General features: G+C 38.2%; 1 protein-coding gene across 1 annotated transcript in view; it reads left to right on the forward strand.

The window, feature by feature from the left end:
- Positions 1–20933, forward strand: part of MRC1 (mannose receptor C-type 1) — a 97295-nt gene that overhangs the window by 37436 nt on the left and 38926 nt on the right. Inside the window, exons 7-13 of the mRNA XM_082649110.1 lie at positions 796–981; positions 4246–4403; positions 6785–6895; positions 11755–11870; positions 15093–15241; positions 17791–17990; positions 20335–20462. Coding sequence (XP_082505236.1) covers positions 796–981; positions 4246–4403; positions 6785–6895; positions 11755–11870; positions 15093–15241; positions 17791–17990; positions 20335–20462 — 1048 coding nt within the window. The remainder of the gene's footprint in view (positions 1–795; positions 982–4245; positions 4404–6784; positions 6896–11754; positions 11871–15092; positions 15242–17790; positions 17991–20334; positions 20463–20933) is intronic.

A 20933-nucleotide genomic window follows, 5' to 3' on the forward strand; every position in this document is an offset into this window, starting at 1 on the left:
TGGATAGTGTGGTTCATGCGATGTGACTGACCCAACGTCACACACCTGGATAGTGTGGTTCATGCGATGTGACTGACCCAACGTCACACAGCTTGTGGCAGATTCAGATTTTGCCTGAAAGACTTCGGGATCGAAGTCCCTGTGATTTCTGCAGTTATGTGCCATCTTTTGGGAGCAAGTGCACGGCAGTGGGTTAGTTCAAAGGCACAGGTGGCCGGCTCACACTGCCATGGTTTCAGAAGCTCCTTGGTGCCCCCCCCCGCCCCCCACCCATTCTAGGCCCTGTGTCAGCACGTCTTTCTCCTGCCTGCCTTGTGAGTCGTGCCCATCCTCTGAGGAATGGGTGGCTTCCTAATGCCCGTAGAATAGAGGTAACTTGAAATCTTCTGAGGAATGAATACATTATATGACAAAACTCTTGTGCTTCCAGTATTTATAGAACATGCTTAGGACAGGTCTGCCGATGATAAAATGCAGACGAAATGAGACAATCTATTGTATCTTACTGTGGCCTTGTTGTAGGTACAGTTGAAAATAAGAACAGATTTCTCATTTGGCTTTATTTTAAAATGAAAGATGACTTCCATATCATCTTTAGTCTAAAAGCAAACACAATCTCGTCTATCTTTTGTGAATATCTGTGCCAAAAAATAAATATTAGCTATATTTGCCTATGACTATGAACTGTTTCCTGTAGAGAATGATAGAAAATATCGTTAAATTAAAAACTTTTTAAAACAATAAAAAAAAGCTCCTTTTAAATGTTTTCCAAACTCTTTTTTTTTTTTTTTCTAGAAAGTGATGTGCCTACCAACTGTCCAAGTCAGTGGTGGCCGTATGCAGGTCACTGTTACAAGATTTACAGAGAAGAGAAGAAACTCCAAAGAGATGCATTGATTGCATGTAGGAAGGAAGGTGGTGACCTAGCAAGTATACACAGCATCGAGGAATTTGACTTCATTATCTCCCAGCTGGGCTATGGTAGGAACTTCGTCTGTAATACACTTGATTCTCATCTTCCTGACTTACCACCCATCTTCGGAAAATTTAATCATGAATGTTAAATCTAATAAATTCAAGTTAACAATTCAATGAACAATTTAGTAACAAATATCGATCATGCCTCAAATATTAAAATTATATAGTAATTTAAAGAATTTTTACCACTAAGAGAACATTTGAGTTTTTTTTAATATGGAATCAACGTATGCATAGTTTTAAAAATACTGTGTTTCAAAAAAAAATACTGTGTTTCTATATATAATCTGGATTCAGAGCAGTCTACCTTAAATTTGTGAACAATATTTCACTAGTTGGAATTAGTTGTGTGTACGGAAGTATTTTCTCTTTTAAGGCCCATGTTTTGTCTCACAGGAAAGGTCTCTAAATGAACCATCTCATCCTCTGAATTTTATTTTCTTTATTAATCTAGCTAAGGCTGCTAAAATGATGAGCAGGGAAAGAAAGAATTTATTTGATTGGAGTGGTTAGATGGTGGCCTAAACCTTTTCAAGAAATTTGCATCTCCATTTTAGGACTCTAAGAGACGAAGAGAAAATGTAGTAACTCAATATTGTAAAGTTTTAAAAGATTGGCCCTATCAAAAACATTTCAAAAGTGAGTAAAGCGAGTTGGGAATATGCTTATCCTGAAGAGGAGGAGGCTGAGGAAGGAAGTAATGATGACGGGCACTCAGCCATACTTGCTGATTCAACGATGATCGTTTTCTGCTTCCACTTATGCTACTGCAGAATAGCTGGACCTTTTCGTTTCCAGAGAGCAAAACAAGAGGAAATGGATGGTGGCGATGGTGGGGACTGCTTCCTGACACTTACTGCCTGAAAATGGATAGGAGTGGGGGTAGGGGAGAAGAAAAAAAACAATGAACAAATAGATGAGAAGAATAACGTAGTCTCAGAAAAAGATGTAGAACATCCCCAGCACTGCTGCTGTCGGTGCCAGTGCTGAACGGAGTCCTTTCTCCTTTGCGCGCCTCACTGAGTTCGGTAGGGTGACGATGGTATTCTGCTACAGCCCATAAATAATTTCTCGATTATTCTACATTTACCTGTCCTGGAGCATCTGGACTACACGATACTAATGTAATCAAAACCAGTGTATCTGAATAATATCGTGACAGAGATGGCATGATACTTATAGTAGGGAATAAGGTTTGCAAGTGAATCGGTGGGAAACACATTAGTTAAGAGGCTGTAGGGCTAACGTGCAAATTTTGCTCTACTTTATATAATATGGTCTAGTAATAGGAGAACCTTATATATTTATTGCTGTAGTTATTTTAGGAGTTTGGATGACGAAGGTTGCTTTTAAACTCAGCTGGAGAGTTAGTAAACTTTCACTATGGAAACCTTCTCTTTTTTATTATTGATAAAGATTTATTTATTTAAAACAATACAAATCATATTGATAAAGGTAAAGGAAAGTTATAAAATTAAAATGATTGTTTCTAAGTCAGAAGCCTAGAAAACCTTTTTGTAGCTAGTTGAGTTGATATCTTTCATGTTAATCATGGAAATACAGGGGATACATTGGGACCTACGCATATAAGTTATGACTCCATCAACAAAGACAGCTTCCCTAACAGGTTGATAAGTCCGTCTAACAACTTTATGCTCGCATCTTATATATTTTTGTAGGATCAAGCTTGTGCGTACAGAAGCTACAGGGGGAGAACAGTTTAGTGAGAAAAATGTTTATCAGAAACTCTTAATACTTTATTATAATCGTGGGACTTGGGAGTTTAGGTTTTCACTGGTCTTGAACCTAAAAACCTTGAGGGGTACATGAAGTCATTTTGGAGCCTATATTTTCTGCCCAAAGAACATGATCTGCCAGATTAAGTGAAACGAAAAGGGATCATCCTGGCAATGCCATTCATGTTTCATGGTGCTGGAAACATCTGCTGGGACTGGCACCAGGCCAGTCAGGGACTTCTCCAAAAGCAAAGTTGAGTGACACTTTTAGGAGGAAGAGACTAAGCCATTTAGGGAAATTCCTATACAATGTGGCATATTTCTCATTTTCTACTACAACATCATCTTTACAAACTTCTGGCAAGTAATTTTATTTAACTGTTTAAAGAACATATGAAACTTAAATAGATATTGAATTGTGTATTCCTTCAGTTTTTAAAATATGGAAATGTGTGTGATTTTAGTCACGAGACCTCAGGCCTTCTATTTGGTCCCGTTTTTACTTACGATATTTAGAATTCTTAGAATTAAAACTACTGATAAAATCAATAATGCTCTTCATAGAATTTTCAAAACAGAATGATCCTCTTTTATATCTATACCTGGTGTTTTTATTTTAACTTCTGTTTGTTATTTGGGTTTTTCTGGTGTTTCTAGTGAAAATGGTGGCAGGTTCATTCATATACATAGACTAATAAATAAGTGCTAAATGCCAGAAGACAGCCCAACCCTTCATTTATATATCTTCTCACTGTATGGATCATTTTCACTCCTATTACAGTGATTAAACTTTAACAGAAACCCCTAGAATGTTCTTGATAACATCGTCAGTAAAATAGGAGTGGTTTTTAGTTTTTATTATTTTAAAACATTCAATAAGATTTAATAGTAGTCAAATAGATTTATGTATAAAGAAGCTGCTGTATTTCCAGCACCATGAGTGTGGTTGGTAAATGATTTATAACAAAAAAGCAGCTTCACAAGATAGAGGATCATGATAGACCCACTTCAGTTTCTGTTTAACAACTCCCAGGAGATAGAATTTGCAATAGCACAACAAAAGAATACAGTCATATCCACAATGTGAAGAATACATTACACATTTTAAACTAACATTGACAACATAGGGGCTTCCCTGGTGGCGCAGTGGTTGGGAGTCCGCCTGCTGATGCAGCGGACACGGGTTCGTGCCCCGGTCCGGGAGGATCCCGCGTGCTGTGGAGCGGCTGGGCCTGTGAGCCATGGCCGCTGGGCCTGCGCGTCCGGAGCCTGTGCTCCGCAACGGGAGAGGCCACAACAGTGAGAGGCCCGCGTACCACCAAAAAAAAAAAAAAATCGACAACATAAAATGTAGTTGACATCTCAGTCTACAGAGGTAGATCCGTTTGAAGCTCAAGAGGATGGTCTTTCATGCTAGTGATAATATCAAGGGAGTTGTTGATAAGGAACGGGTCTTCTTTTCCTGATAACCTTCTGATGTTTAGAAAGAAAACTTTGGGTAAATGACTTCTGTGTTTTTCTTCCTGTTTAGAGCCAAGTGATGAGTTATGGATTGGCTTAAATGACATCAAGATTCAAATGTACTTTGAATGGAGTGATGGATCCCCTGTAACATTTACCAAATGGCTTCGTGGAGAACCAAGTCATGAAAACAATAGGCAGGAAGACTGTGCGGTGATGAAAGGCAAAGTAAGGCAACTTTAGTTACTGATATCTAGCGAAAGCCACAAGGAAATTTTCCTTCTGCCCCACTTACTACGTACGATTGTTTCCATTGTTGCTATTCTACTGAATTGACATAGATCAAGGTTGAACGAGAATTCGGATTCAGTTTTTTGAGTCTCTCAATTGTCTGGCACACCCAAGTTCTCAAGAGGACTAGAAAAGCAACAGACAGAAACTTTCATTTCAAAGATGAAATTAACCAGTAACGAACGCCCATGTCATTCCTATGCTTGGTTCTAAGTTCGTTTTTTTTTAAATTTTTATTGGAGTATAGTTGATTTTCAGTGTTGTGTTAGTGTCTACTGTACAGCAAAGTGATGCATACACACATATCCGCTCTTTTTTAGATTCTCTTCCCATATAGGTCATTGCAGAGTACTGAGTAGAGTTCTCTATGCTATACAGCAGGTCCTTATTAGTCATCTATTTTATATATAGTAGTGTGTATATGTCAATCCCAATCTCCCAATTTATCTCTTCCCCCTTTTCCCCCTTTTCCCCTGATAACCATACGTTTTCTACATCTGTGACTCTGCTTCTGTTTTGTAAATAAGTTTATTTGTCCACGTTTGTTAGATTCCACGTATAAGTGATACATATTCGTCTTTCTGTGTCTGACTTACTTCACTCAGTATGACAATCTCTAGGTCCATCCATGTTGCTGCAATTGGCATTATTTTGTTCTTTTTCATGGCTAATATTCTGTTGTATATATGTGCCACATCTTCTTTATCCATTCCTCTGTTGATGGACATTTAGGTTGGTTCCATGTCCTGGCCATTGTAAATAGTGCTGCAATGAACATTGGGGTGCATATATCAAATTATAGTTTTCTCTGGGTATATGCCTAGGAGTGGGATTGCTGGGTCATAGGGTAGTTTTATTTTTGTTTTTTGGAGGAACCTCCATACTGTTCTCCATAGTGGCTGCGCCAGTTTACATTCCCAGCGATGGTGTAGGAGGGCTCCCTGTTCTCCACAGGTGGTGGCACATGTTTTTATATGGCTTGATTAATCAATTCAGAGCTTTGGTCCTACTTTTAGCTGGTTGCCCTGAGTGGATGGAGACCTAGCTAGATCTCCTCTGGGTCCAACAGCCTAGAGTCTGTGCTTGGAGAGCTACAGATTTTTTTTTAGGTTACAAAGAGATGCCAAATATGAAAAAATGGCTTCCGTGTCTTAAATATCCCTTTAGCGACTGAAGTATATCATCAAGTGATCTTTTGTTAATAGAGAATGAAGCTGGTGGTTAAGTATATCATCAAGTGATCTTTTGTTAATAGAGAATGAAGATGGTGGTTCAGGGGCTTGGTTTTGATGTATGGCTTATTTCCTCACTTGTAAAATAATAATAATAATCATACCCAGTTCATATGGTGGGTATAAGGATTAAATGGGTTAAGGTGTATAACGTGCACAGTGCCTGGCCCAAACTTCCTGCTCAGTAAGTATTAGCTACTGTTTTTATCATTGTGGTTGTTATTATGGTGATAAGTTGAAAGCTTAAGAAAAGAGTATGTGTTAATTATTGAAAGAATAGGCAGAAGTGTGTCCTGGGAAGGGGAAACCAGAGAGCATCCTACTTGTAGGGAACTCAAAAGACAGTGTGGCTGAAAGCATGGAGTGAGAGGTAGAGGGGTGTGTAGGGAAAATACTGGCCATGAGAAAACATGCATTAGCCCGGGAGTAGCCAAACCTAATCTGCAATTTGCAAATATTACACTGGCTGAAGAGTTGAGTACCAGGTTGTAGTGGGTACGGAAAACATTTTTCAAGGTGTTTAACAGTTAAGGGAAGGAGAAGAGAAGTCTTTTAACATGAAATCTCTAAGGAAGGCAGAAAGGGTGGAATTTGAAATAGAGTGAAATATGGTACCTGAGCTCAGGAGGGACCCTCATCAATAGAAATGGGAAGAATGGAGGGAAGAAAACTGGTTTCAGGTGTGTTTTCAGGTTGGGCCTTCTTTCTGGGTGGCTTTAAACGTACTCAGTTAACTTGAAAACAGCTGCCCATAGGGATGGAAGAGGAGGTAAACCTTCTGTTGGGACCATCTCTTAAGGGCTTATGAGCATTTTTCGTTTCTCTCTAGATCCCCCTCCAGAGTGGCTTGACTGCGAAGATATAAAAAACATACTGGGGCTACAATCTCTTTATATCTTTGTAGCCAAAGTCAAATTTGCAGTTTCCTGGTAAAATGTCCATTTACCTTTCGTTTTCATAGATGCCTTTTTCTCTTAATAACCTCGAACCTTTATTTCCCTTTTCAGAGGTGCAGTTATGAGGAAATAGCACCAAACAACTGATGATCATTGAGTTTTTGTTTTTTTTTTCCTTTGCTTTCTGCAGGATGGGTACTGGGCGGATCGGGCCTGTGAACAGTCTCTTGGCTACATCTGTAAGATGAAATCACAAGCCCAAACTCCAGGAATAGTGGAAGTGGAAACAGGCTGCCGGAGAGTGAGTACAGAAAGCACGCAGTGGTTTCAGATCAGCAGATATGATGTGATAGCTTTATTTTTGTCTGTGAAGGTACTTAATAATAGGGGCCAACTGCTTCACCTTACAGGTAGTGGTAGTCTATGACGCGATGGGTCATCAAGGACATTTCCAGTGGATAACCTTAATTTGCAGATAGCAAACAATCCTTAGTCATTTTTTCCATTTATAATATTTCTGGTGAGCCTGTTTCTGGTGGGGAGTCTTCTCAGTAGATCCCTGAGGGTCTGGGAGGCAGGAGGTCTATACTCTAGCTGGTAGTACCAGGTAGTAACTCAGTTAAACCAAGTCAAACCATGCAGTCCTATCGTGCTTTATTCTCACCTGCAGCACAGTTAGTAATACCTCCCCGCAGGTCTTATCTTTCTTTGAGGTTAAAGTAAGTGATTTCTCTGGCGCTGTTTCTAAAAGCAAAATACGGGGCGTATGGTTGTCATTTTCCTGTTTGATCGCTGAGTTGCCCATCTTCCTCTTTTTTCCTTTCTCACTTCTCTTGGATAAAAATAAAGTAGAAACTGATTTTCTGTCCAAGAGTGTCAAGTTGTGATCAAATCATAACAAACACCAGAATTCATGAAACATACTTGAGTACTGACCAATTAAACCATAAAGAAAAATAGAGCAAACACAGAAAATCATACAGTGAGAGATAGAAAGGATCTTAGTGATGCTTGAAGAACCCCTTTTAATTTTTGCGTTCTGGAAATTTCAGCCCAGAGAAGTGATAACTTTGTATGAGTCACACAGAGGTAAGGCTAGAACCCAAGTTTCCTGCCAAGTACACTTTCACTGCTGGTTTCACTACCAGTATACTTACATATTCTTTGCCTAATCATATGCAGGTACAGGAGATTGTCTATTATTGTAATTTTCTATAAGTAATAAACCAATCCTCAAATGTTATTACTTCTACACAATCAAAATTTTGTGTATATTTTTTCTGTGAACTGTCATGTCTATAATGATAAAATCCAATTTAATCATTAGGTTAAATAATAATAAGAAGAAAATATTGGCCAACTGTTTGTTGAGTGTGGTTATTATGCTTTCAGTGATCTTAAAAGATAAACATTATGTTTCTAACTAAACAGGAGAAGATACAAGAACTCAGAGATATTAATTTAGCCGGTTTAAAAACACATGCTCTAGGCACTGATTTCCTCAAATCACTGGAAAGTCTAGAAAACAAATCCACTTGTCAACAAAGGAAGATAATAGTTTTTTTGTCTGGGCCTGGGTACTTGGTGGTGTAGGCGTATTTCTGAGAATTCAAAACTACAGGCCTTCTGTCATAAAGATCTGGGATTCAGTTTTCAATTCATTGCTACCTGTATGGGAAACGTTGATCTAAGAAATTAGCATGAAGTGGTCTCAAGTTGCTAATATTCCTGGATGTCTGACGGACGCAAATGTAAATCCTCCTTATTCAGAAGTCCTCCTTCCCAGGCTGATTGGGAATCCCACAGACGAGTGTGAAATCCAAAATTATAAAACATACCACCAGGAGCTTAGACGGTGGAATTAATGGAGATGACATTAAAGTGAATGTGTATTAAAATGCTTACAGAAATAAAAGGTGGAATTGAAACGATGGACCAGCCACCAAGTTTTGTTATGTGGTGTTTTCATATGATTAAATTGTAAAGAGTTTTTATTTCCACGAAGGTTTTTTTGACCCATGAATTATTTAGAAATGTGTGTGTGTGTGTTTTCATAGTGGTGGAATTTGCTGGTAGTGATGGGGGTTTGTTTGTGTTTTAGTTCCTAAATAATTGGGAGCTACTGTTGATTGAAATTTCACTGCATTGTGCTCATATAAAGTTTTTGTTGTTATTTGTTGAGATTTTCTTCATTATCTAGTTCATAGTCAGTTTTTATACATAGTCCATCTGTGCTTGAACAGAATGATCTTTGATCTGGGGGTTCAGGGCTCTATATATGGTGACTAGATAGAACTTAGCAATTATATTATCCAGGTATTCTATATTTCTAATATTTCGTCTGCTTGACAAAATATTCTCCTTGTAATTGTATCAAGTTTTGACTTATGTACTTTGATCTGTATTATATCTTCTTGGTGAATCAGTCCTTCAACTATGTAATTATTTTCTTCATTCATAGTAATGCTTTTCTATCATAAAGTCAATTTTAAATAATATTAATATTGCCACAGAAGCTATCTTTTGCATGGTATTTCCCTGGAACCTCTTTCTCCAGCTGCTTCCTTTTTTTTTTTTTTCTTTTTTTTGCGGTACGCGGGCCTCTCACTGCTGTGGCCTCTCCCATTGCGGAGCACAGGCTCCGGATGCGCCGGCCCAGCAGCCATGGCTCACGGGCCCAGCCACTCCGTGGCATGTGGGATCCTCCCGGCCCGGGGCACGAACCCATGTCCCCTGCATCAGCAGGCGGACTCTCAACGACTACACCACCAGGGAAGCCCCCCCCTTATATTTTTAACATGCATTCCTGACTTGAAGTTAACCAATATCTCTCTCTGCCTCATGAACAAAATGGATGTTAATTATTCCACTCAAACATTCAAAATTTTTCAAATTTTGAAGTAATGTTAGACTCACAAGAAGTTGAAAAAAAGAGTACCGAGAATTCCCCTGTATCCTCCACTCCACTTCAGCCAATGACAGCATTTTCTCTAACCAGAGTACATGATCACTACAGGTAGTTGGCATGGATACAATATTATTGACTAAACTACAGATCTTATTACTATTCCATTCTTTAACTTCCCACCCCAATTAGGTATCTTTGCTATTTGTCCAGGCAGTTAGACCTGGATTTACTAACATTTATTGACTTCTTTGTTCAGTGTAGACTTTTAGCCCACTTGCTCCTCTTGTCTTTCCTTTCTTGCCAAAGTAAATCTTTTAGAATTTCTTTCCCTGGGATTTGGGAGTGGAAAACTCTCTTTGTTTGGAAATCTCTTGAATTCATCTTCACCCTGCATAGTAACTTATGTAGGTCATTTTAGAATTCTAGATTGATAGCTGTTTTCTGACAGCACTTTACATATTATTTCATTTTCTCCTGGCCTTTATTTTTGCCATTGGAATTCCTACTAGACTAAATCTTTTTTTAAAAAGTGGATACTCTGTATTTTCTCTCTGATTGATTTTAAGATCTCATTTTCTCTGTCTGTAAGTACAGTGTGTTCCGTTTTGGATTTATTTTATTGGGTCCATTTGGTATTGAGTGTGCCTCTCCATTTTGAGGATTTGTATCTTTCCATTCTTGAAAATTACCAGTCATTAATTTTATTCAGTGCTTCTGAAACTTCTCTCAGGTTGATTTTCAACCTTCTCATTCTATCATTTATATTTTCTATCAATATGATTTTTAAAACATCTTTTCATATTCTCATCTCTCCTACATTCAGTCAATTTACTAATCTTTCTGAAACTGTATTTTCTATATTTAATCTGGCCATTGAGTTTTTAACTTCATATTTTTCTTTTCTAGAAATTCTTTTCTGTGTGTGTTTGAATCCTCTCGTTCTTTGTTCATAGTATTTTGATCTTTCATCATTGATTCTGTTTCTTCTTTTGTCACTTAAATCATCTCAACATGCTTCTTTTTATATTTTTTCCAGATTGTTTTATTATGTTAAACTGTTGACTTTCCCTTAAAATGAGGCATTTTTCTCACATGGTTTATAATTTTTGATTGTGAATTTGTCCCCATCCCATCCCCACCCTGACCCTCAAATGTCATAGTCTTATGTGACCTGGATTGTGGACGTATTTCTGTCATGTGGTTTTACATTTTACTTCTCAAAATGCCTGCAAGATCCTCCTTCTGTAGACTACATTTTATATTTTATTTTTGGGGCTTAGATTCTCATACAATGTGGAGAGTGTAAAGTTGGGACTGGCACCCATCTATGGCACAGAATTGGTATTTATTTTCAAACAGAAGAATCTTTTTTTCTTCCTTCACCCAGAACCCCAGGCAGGTGACAAGAATCTCTGTCATTTCCTCCTTCTGTGGGTGGAGTTTTCTCGCTCTCCTTTCAAAGAGGAGCTACCCTTCGTGGGTATCATCTTTACACAAGGACTTCAGTTCTATCTCCCTGCCTCAGGTGGGCTGATGGCCAAATATCCTAATCTGTATGGACATTAATACCCCAGCCTCTAGACTCCAGGACCTTAATCTTGGTCTGATACATAACCAGGCAACTACAGTCTCAGCTTGTGCATTTTCCATCCCAGCTCTTTAGTTTTCTAGTATTTATTTTTGATACCTGGAGATGTCCCCTTCTTTCTCCCAAACTCTAGTTTGGATTTTCTGTTTATTGTTATGATTTTATTTAGCATGCTTTTATTTCTGTGTGTTTGAAGTGTGGGAGAGGAAGCACATCAAATCATGTTGCCAGAAGTTTGATAAGTGCTATCCTGTGACCAGGTGGTGCAGCTTTATACTCACCATCTACTACTGGCTTCAATAGGTGACTAGGCTTGTTACTCTGCAAATTATTTCCTGTGGTTACCTATTCTAAAACTGAGATCTTAGCCATCTTGTTCAGTTTCTTGGGTAAACATGTCACAAATGATTTTTGTTGGAAGTTGCATCAGAAGTGGAGAGAATGACTCCCCTCACCCCATTTTGTATCATAATTGCCATTTGAGGAACAATGCACTCCTGTTTTCCTTATTCACATAAATTGTTTTCATTGCATGTCAAATTATTCTTATTTGTGTTCTTTACACACTTCTATTGTTTATCAATTTGTGTTTCATCATAGAGGAATTATTAAAATAATATTATATAATAAATATGCATGATAATCTTCTTCATAACATCAACAGGGCTGGAAAAGACATGGCTTCTACTGCTATTTGATTGGACACACACTTTCAACATTTACAGAAGCAAACCAAACCTGTGTGAATGAGAAGGCTTACCTAACAACTATTGAAGACAGGTATGCAACTATTTTCATGTTTTTTAAAAAATGTATCAAATAATGAACCATTTCCAAAAAAGCATATCAACGTGCTCTAAATTTCTGAGTAAATTCCATTGAATCTTGAAGTGTGGTTTGTAAATATAGGAGCATTAAAAATCATGTTTTTATTTGGATTCTTCATTGAAAACACAATAAAATATTTTGCTACTTTTAGTAGCATAAAACAATGTTCAGAACAGTTTGCTAATGCTCTGGTAAATGTTGTTTATAGATCTAACTTTATTTACTTATTGGAGTATAATTGCTTTACAATGTTGTGTTAGTTTCTGCTGTACAAGGAAGTGAATCAGCTATATGTATACCTATATCCCCTCCCTCTTGGACCTCTCTCCCACCCACCCCCATCCCACCCATCTAGGTCGTCACAGAGCACCAAGCTGAGCTCCCCATGCTATACAGCAGGTTCCCACTAGCTAGCTATTTTACACATGGTAGTGTATTTATGTCAAACCTAATCTCCCAATTTGTCCCACCCTCCCCTTCCCCCCCGTGTCCACATGTCCGTTCTCTACCTCTACATCTCTATTCCTTCCCTACAAATAGGTTCATCTGTACCATTTTTCTAGATTCCACATATATGCGTTAATATACGATATTTGTTTTTCTCTTTCTGGCTTACTTCACTCTGTATGACAGACTCTAGGACCATCCACGTCTCTACAAATGACCAAATTTCGTTCCTTTTTATGGCTGAGTAATATTCCATTGTACATATGTACCATATCTTCTTTATCCATTCGTCTGTTGATGGCCATTTAGGTTGTTTCCATGTCCTGGCTATTGTAAATAGTGCTGCAATGAACGTTGGGGTGCATGTGTCCTTTTGAATTACAGTTTTCTCAGGGTATATGCCCAGTAGTGGGATTGCTGGGTCATTTGATAGTTCTATGTTTAGTTTTATAAGGAACCTCCATACTGTTCTCCATAGTAGCTGTATCAATTTACATTCCCACCAACAGTGCAAGAGGGTTCCCTTTTCTCCACACCCTCTCCAGCATTTGTTTGTAGATTTTTTGATGATGGCCATTCTGACCGGTGTGAGGTGATACCTCATTTTAGTTTTGATTTGCATTTCTCTAATGATTAGTGATGTTGAGCATCCTTTCATGTGCTTCTTGACCATCTGTATGTCTTCTTTGGTGAAATGTCTATTTAGGTCTTCTTCCCATTTTTTAATTGGGTTGTTTGTTTTTTTGATATTGAGCTCCATGAGAGATCTAACTTTTTTAAAATGTAGCAGATCTCAAATTTTTTAAAGCAAAAAAAGTAAGTAAAATTTGTCATATCAAAAATCATACTTTCTATCTTTACTACCACCTCCAACAAAAAAGAAGGCAGAGAGATTTACTGAATATTTTATTCATTCTTTCTAGTCTTCCATTCTTTGTTTTGCTTTGCTTTGCTAGTTTTACTAGATTATTAGGTCCAGAAAATGATGTGGACACAGAGAATTTTATGTAACTTTTTTTTTTTTTTTTTTTTTTTTTTGCGGTACGCGGGCCTCTCACTGCTGTGGCCTCTCCCGTTGCGGAGCACAGGCTCCGGACGCGCAGGCTCAGCGGCCATGGCTCACGGGCCCAGCCGCTCCGCGGCATGTGGGATCTTCCCAGACCGGGGCACGAACCCGTGTCCCCTGCATCGGCAGACGGACTCTCAACCACTGCGCCACCAGGGAAGCCCTTTATGTAACTTTTAACATCTAGAGTCCCATCTTTCTTTAGGTTTTAGTATTTATTTTTCTCCTGCTTTTTGCAAAGTACTGGATCAGGCACAGAAGAAACTTAAAAGAAATTTTTTAAAATGTCCATTTGATTGGAAGTAAATAGGTAAAAATCATTGAGTTTTAATACAGTAAGTTATATTTATTGACCTTTCAACACAGACCCAATAAAATGTAGAGGATGCTATTGATATTAAAAATTCTTCGATAAAGTGAAAGATGTCATAGAATTTATATAGTCTTTATAAAAGAACTTGTTTTTCAACATTCTTTTTTCATGTATAATTAAATGTCTGATACATTGTAATACCCTGATACAATGCTAACCTCTGAAAATAAGATCATAGATAATTTTTATCTTATGACCTGGAAGTGAGCTGTACATTTTTAAGTACTGTGGGAGCATGTTCCGATCTGTACTGTTGGTCTTTGGTCTACTGGAATAGAGATTTCCCTAGATTTTCTATTTTAAGTTTGCTTTTCCTTATGTGTTTTCTGTGATACTTGTGTTCAGGAACTCACTAACTCCGTGGTTCAATTTGGTTTTGGGGCCTTAAGAAAAATTGAGTTGTTACTTTTTAATTTTTTTGGTTTGTTCAGTTTAGGGAATGAAATTATTCAGACTAGGGTCAAACAAATGTTCTGTTATTTTGGCTTTCTCTCCATTTCTCTCTCTATTCTCACTGGAGCCATCTACAGCTCCCTTTGTTCCTGGAAACTCTGGACATCACTTTTCTTTTGCTCCAAAGAGATATTTTTTTGCATATGTTGCTGCGCCATTGTCTGTTTATCAATTAAGACAAATTTTGTTTGCCTTACCAACTACATTGTATTATTACCAGATTACGTCAAATATAAGGACGGGATCCAGAGGAGAGCGAACGATGGAATTTGTGATTCTGCTCCCAGTTCTTTCTAGAGATTGAATCTCTAGTTCTCTGTATTTCTTGATAATTTTCTCTTTTGTTTCAGAGCTGAAAAATGAGAATGAAATTGAGTGGAAAATCCACACAGATTTTCTAACTGTATTGTCCTCGATAATGTTACAACCTCTCCACTTACTTCACCAAGAATTGTGTAGAGCATTTGAAATATTTGAAAAGTGGACTGATTTTCAAACAATGTATTTTAAAAGGCGATAGTTTTCTCCTTTGCATTTTGAGTTCTCTTTCACTTTGAGGAGGAGCAGAGGGACTGGTGAGCAACAGAGAAAAATAGTTTGGGTACAGTTGAATGATTTTATTCAATCAGCTGTATGATATTTTTCCTTCATAAGATCACATTTCCTTAGTGAAAATTTGCATTATTTAAATGACATGTAAATAGAACACAATAGGTTTGATTTGCCAACTGAAGCATAGCTCAGGCATACAATTGAGATATTTTTCATGTGGATAATTAGAAAAATTCACATTTTTCTAAAATTTAGTTCTTTTTTTTTTTTTTTTTTTTTTAAGATATGAACAAGCCTTTCTGACTAGTTGGGTTGGATTGAGGCCTGAAAGATATTTTTGGATAGGACTTTCAGATGTCCAAAACAAAGGAACTTTTCAGTGGACCATCGCGGAAGGGGTTCAGTTCACCCACTGGAATTCAGATATGCCAGGTATGTTCAGAGCTTCAGTCTTGTTTCAGGTGGTCTGGAGAGCGGACCAAGAATCTGTGTTCTTTTTTCTGCTTTTTTGGCCGCACCATGTGGCCTGAGGGATCTTAGTTCCCCGAGCAGGGATGGAACCCCTGCCCTCTGCAGTGGAAGCGTGGATTCTTAACCACTGGACCACCAGGGAAGTCCCAGCACTTTGATCTTGAGTTTCCATTTACCCTACACGTCCATCGGGCCAAGCCTGTAATTCCTTCACAGCACCTTTCCAAACAGACTTATGTAAATTAATTGTGCTTTTTAGATTTTATTATCTCATATTTCATTCTCTTTTTGCTTTTCCTTTTAAAAATGTTCCCATTAGTTTGCAGTGGTCTAAAAAAAAAAAAAAAAAAGGGAAGAGAAAACTGCTAGGTTATCCGGTACCGCTCTATTTGAAGTATTTATGAAACAGTGATGAAATCCTAAATGGTCATAAAGATTCCAAATGGTTAACTTACTTCTGAGAACTTAAAACTGTCCTCAAGGGGTATAAAGCTTTTCAGTGTAACTATGAATGGAATTATGGCTGCGCTAAATCTGGAACAAGATGTAGTGCTTGTGTGGAACTCATTATTTCCATATCTTGAATGGGCTACCCCGTTTAGCCCTTGATATGCCTTGGAGTTAATTTTCTCCTTATAGGACCTGCAAGGTAAGTTTAAGTATCCTCATTGTAAAGAGGTGGAAACTGGAACTTGAAAAATTTATAAGCACGGATTTAGACTAATCTTTGTAATTTCCAAATCCAGGCTGTTTGCACTAAGATCACCCTCCCTCCCTATAAATTTTGATTTGCCTTCTTTTTTTTTTTTTTTTTTTTGCGGTACGCGGGCCTCTCACTGTTGTGGCCTCTCCCGTTGCGGAGCACAGGCTCCGGACACGCAGGCTCAGCGGCCATGGCTCACGGGCCCAGCCGCTCCGCGGCATGTGGGATCTTCCCGGACCGGGTCACGAACCCGCGTCCCCTGCACCGGCAGGCGGACTCTCAACCACTGCGCCACCAGGGAAGCCCGATTTGCCTTCTTTAATAAGAAGTTTCTGAAGTAGACTTTGAAAGGTTCTTTGCTTTCTTTATGCACTGGTGTCTAGCCTGTGACATAATTCAGTATGACTGCACTTAGGAAATTCAATGTCCTTATAGCAAGTGTTTCATTGTGCCTGGATAAAAAGCTAAAGAAGGAATAATATAGCTTAAGGGCACAAATTAACTACTTGGCCTAATAAGTCCTAATCTTCAGAAGTTTTAAAAATTTGTATCCTCAGCTGTCAATAAGGAAAAGAGATCAGTAATTTGGATGGTGTGATTTTTGTTTAATTATTGAACATTCTGAAAAATAGTAAGACTTCAGTTTATTTTGAAAGAACAGGGCAGTATATTAAGAACTGTGTGCACGTTTTTGCTTTTTTGAAGGGTGGTAATTCTTACTCTCCAGGCAAAACTCCTTCATTTCACTGGTGTTGATCATTTAGCAGTAGGATTCTGAGAGATTAATCCTGTAACATCCTTAGGGAATAAAAATGGATCAAACCCGAGTCATAGGGAATTAGCAATCTTACAGAAAATACTTTGGGAAAAATATACGTCCCCAGAACTTGGAGAGTTACTTCTAAACATTTCCTGCCTTTAAAAGGACAGCAGCCAAAGACTATCTCATCTTAGCAGCAAGGAATCCTAATGTTTCCAAAACTCTATCTTAATTACTATTTCGAAATAATGATGATGGTAAAACAGAAAGCTTCAAACCATGAAGCTTAGTGTAGTCCACACTGTCTTTTATGTACTTTTTTATCCATTAAAGCTGGTGTGCATCACAGCTCTGTAAGGTAGGTAGCAGTATTTGCATTTTAAGACGAGGAAATGGGTTCATAGTAGTTGAGTAATTGATCTAAAATCTCTAGCTCAGGCGTGTCTCATTTTGAAGTCCAAAGAACTTCTGTTCTCAGATATCTACATGGACCCCAGGGGGAAAAATAACAGATCTTAAATAATTTTTTTTTAAAAAGAAAGAAACATCAAACCCCATTATTTTTGGGTATATGTACGTGTATAACTGAATCAGTTTGCTGTACACCTGAAACTAACACAACATTGTAAATCAACTAGACAGCGATATAAAATAAAAAATAAATTCAAAAAAATCAACTTCCTTGGGAAAAGAAACCCAAAACGTTATTTTTGTCATTACGGTAAATTTTATCATACTAAAACTATTGTACTGTTAAATGTCTGTGTTGAGGGGGACACCCTGCCAGATATTAGAAATGCAAAATGTTACCAAAACCCTGACATTTGAGATTATAATTCAGTTGGGGATACGGGCCACACAAATAAAAGGTAAATAATGGTTCAAAAATAGCACAAATCAGTAGCCAAATGCTGCAGGATCCTCTACATTTTCTCGTCACAGGTAGATTCGATCCCACAGCTTGAGGCTCAGGGTTGAACGGTCTTCCGTGAACATAGCTGGCTTTCACAATCACTTGTTGAGTGAATTCTGCTTTGTTACCTACAGGACGGAAAGCCGGGTGTGTTGCCATGAGAACTGGGGTTGCAGGGGGCTTGTGGGATGTCTTGAGATGTGAAGAAAAGGCAAAATTTGTGTGCAAACACTGGGCAGAAGGAGTAACTCGCCCACCAGAGCCTACAACCACCCCGGAACCCAAATGTCCAGAGGATTGGGGCACCTCCAGTAAAACCAGCTTGTGTTTCAAGGTAAGTCTCAGTTGCTGAGCTCTTAAAGAATTGGGATATGCTTCAGCCTAAAATCACCTAAGGAATTGAAACAAAACCAGTGCCCAGGCTCCACCTGTAGAAATCCTGATTTTACTGATATGGCAGGGGGCTGGGGCATCCACTGTTTTTAAAGAGCTCTCCTTGGGTGGATTGCTAAGGACCAGTTGCTTTTAGACCAGCAAACACAACGCATACCACAAACACAACTCGCGGCAGCCTTTCTTCGCCTCCTTTCCTTCCTCACCTCCCACTCTTGGTGTCTTTCCTCTCTCCCATGCTTGCTTGCCCTAGTATGAGCTCGCACTTCTTTCTATCTTAGTGAAAATTTCTGCTCCCCCTCATGCTAGCCTGTTGCATCCCATTTTGGCTCTGTTCTTGGAGCCCAAGCTTTAGGCTAAATGAACTGATAAACGAATCTGCGATCATGTCACACTGGGATTCTAGAGAGTATACTCCCTTGTTCTGATTTAACCCCTGATTATTATGCCTGATGAGAGATGAAAGACTTGCCATAGGGGCACATGGCCGTTCAGTGACCTATAAATGACAATTTGATATCCTACTATCAACCAATACATTCCTAGACTGGACCATCCGTTTTCTCCTTATGCAATCAAGTTCACCCAAACAAAAAACATACCCCATACCCCAGTGAATTAAGCATTTGGGGTTTTTTTCTCTCTTGTAAATCATATTCTTTCTAGAGAAGGTTGGGTTTAGCCAAATACAGCAATGTACTTATCTACCACTTAATGACATTATTCTCTAAAGGCCAGATCTCTGGACTTCTTTTGTTCAGTCCTTTGAGGCATATGGCCCTGGTTTTTTTTTAAGACAGTTAGGCAAAGCTGATGAAGAACCTGAGTTACTAACGTGTGTCAGAATGAGGTTGTTTAGTCTCCTCTAACTCAAGGGCTAGTTGAGCTGGTAACTTCTACTTAGCAGCAACAGAGACTCATTAGCCGTTCAATCCAGATTAGCCAGTCAAAGCTAAAAGCATAATTTACATAGAAGGGAACATATTGAGCCAAGACAGGAGAGGATTTTACAAATGGATTGAGGACTAATGCAAAGCCGATCAGGTATTTGATTGCTGCCTCTGGAAACTTTTGAGTTATTGCACAAAGGCCAGGTTCGGCCTATGCACAGCCATTCGCCTGAGGGTGGCAGGCTGTGGAGATGAGCTGCAGAATTTTTGAGAGAAGGAGTAGAATTCTCCAGAGCTGGGAAGTGAATCAGGGCTTCCAGCAGATGTTATCCAGGTGGATGTTCAACGAATCCAAATATGTGCTTCACTAGAAATTATGGTTTGAGAGGTGCTTGGGGTAGGGTTTGTTTGAAAACATATAGACCATCTTTGTACATATTAAGATGTGAGAATTAGTCATAAAATTCAGCTGTTAGTAAATTGATTTAAGAAAATAAAATTTTATATTACCGTCTAACAACTTGAGATATTCACAGGAGTCTTGAGAATTACTGCAGTGGAAAGTTGCTCAAGTTACCTGTATCCAGATAACTCAAGTAAGGTCAAGGTGAAGATCGCCTTGGGTTGCTCTATGACAGCTGGGCAACCATAGTCCACTGGAAGCAAATCCCTTTTTCTACAAGCGTGCAATGGTGGGCGCCACGTCTCATGAGAAATAATGAATGAAAATTATAAAAGTTGGTGGATACAATGAACTCCTTTACTGTTTGCATCCTGATGGATATTTCCCATACTGTCACTGTGGATAATATGACATATTCTCTACATTCTATAAATCTTAGCTTTAGTTTAGCTTATATCCCATCTTTTTAGATGCTCTCCCGATAAGTGTCAGTCATGACACGTTCTCCAATCGTTGTTAAAATATACATCCATAAGGAAAAAGGAAAAGGCAGTTTTAAGAACATAACAACAAAGTGTTGGAAGGCTGCCGCGTTATTCATTGTTTAAGCTAAACAGGATAACAAACTGTGACACAATCTTAGGGAGGTTATTGCCCTTAAATTTTTTAAATTCATGTTTACTTTCTCTATATCAAGTTTCTTTCCATTCTCTTCCATCTCAACGCTACTTTTTACACTTAACCAAATTAATCCTGTCTTCTACAAGAAGCTGTATGCCAAACCCATACGCCTAAAGCTTTTAATCTGACTTCTCCAGGTGCCATAAAATAAGTTCGTTTTCTAAGGTTTTCTCAACAAAATCATCCCCCAAATTGGGGCCATTGTAATGTCTTGCTTTTCAATAAATGAAATCTCATCACAAGTAGATTATTTCTCTTGGTTTGATAAGCTATGAAGTGTAAAATAAATTCTGAATCTGTATCACCTTTAGCTGTTTACAAAAGGAAAACATGAGAAGAAAACATGGTTTGAATCTCGAGATTTTTGTAGAGCTCTGGGTGGAGATCTAGCTAGTGTCAATAATAAGGAGGAACAGCAAACAATATGGCGATTAATAACGTAAGTAGCTTTTCTATACAATACTCCTTTCTTTGACCCCTTGGGTGTTAATGATGTTGAGAAAATTCTCGTATTTCCAGAATTGTTGGCTCCTTATGCTGCTTTGGATACATATATCCTATCCTGAATCCGTGGGCACTTTTTGATTTAGTTTCACTTCTAAATGCTTTAATTTTATAGATATAAATCCTGTGATGAATTGCTCTATAAACGTATAAGACACTCAGTACATATTGTTAAATGAATAAATGAATGAGTACCTTCCAATGCTTTACAGTTCTTTCAAACAGCAGCTTGTTTTCAGGATATTTACAGGTTGTACCAAAATGCACAACTGTTGCATAAAGCTTACATTTAGTCATTGAATCCCTTTACCTGTGTACTAACTAATTTATGTTTTGGGGGTCATTTTCAAATTGGATTAGGACTCATAGGTAACCAAACTTGGTTCATAAGCTACCTTTATATCTT

This window comes from Grampus griseus (genome assembly GCF_964374135.1).
Source record: "Grampus griseus genome assembly, chromosome: 2".
In the NCBI taxonomy this organism is placed as follows: Eukaryota; Metazoa; Chordata; class Mammalia; order Artiodactyla; family Delphinidae; genus Grampus; species Grampus griseus.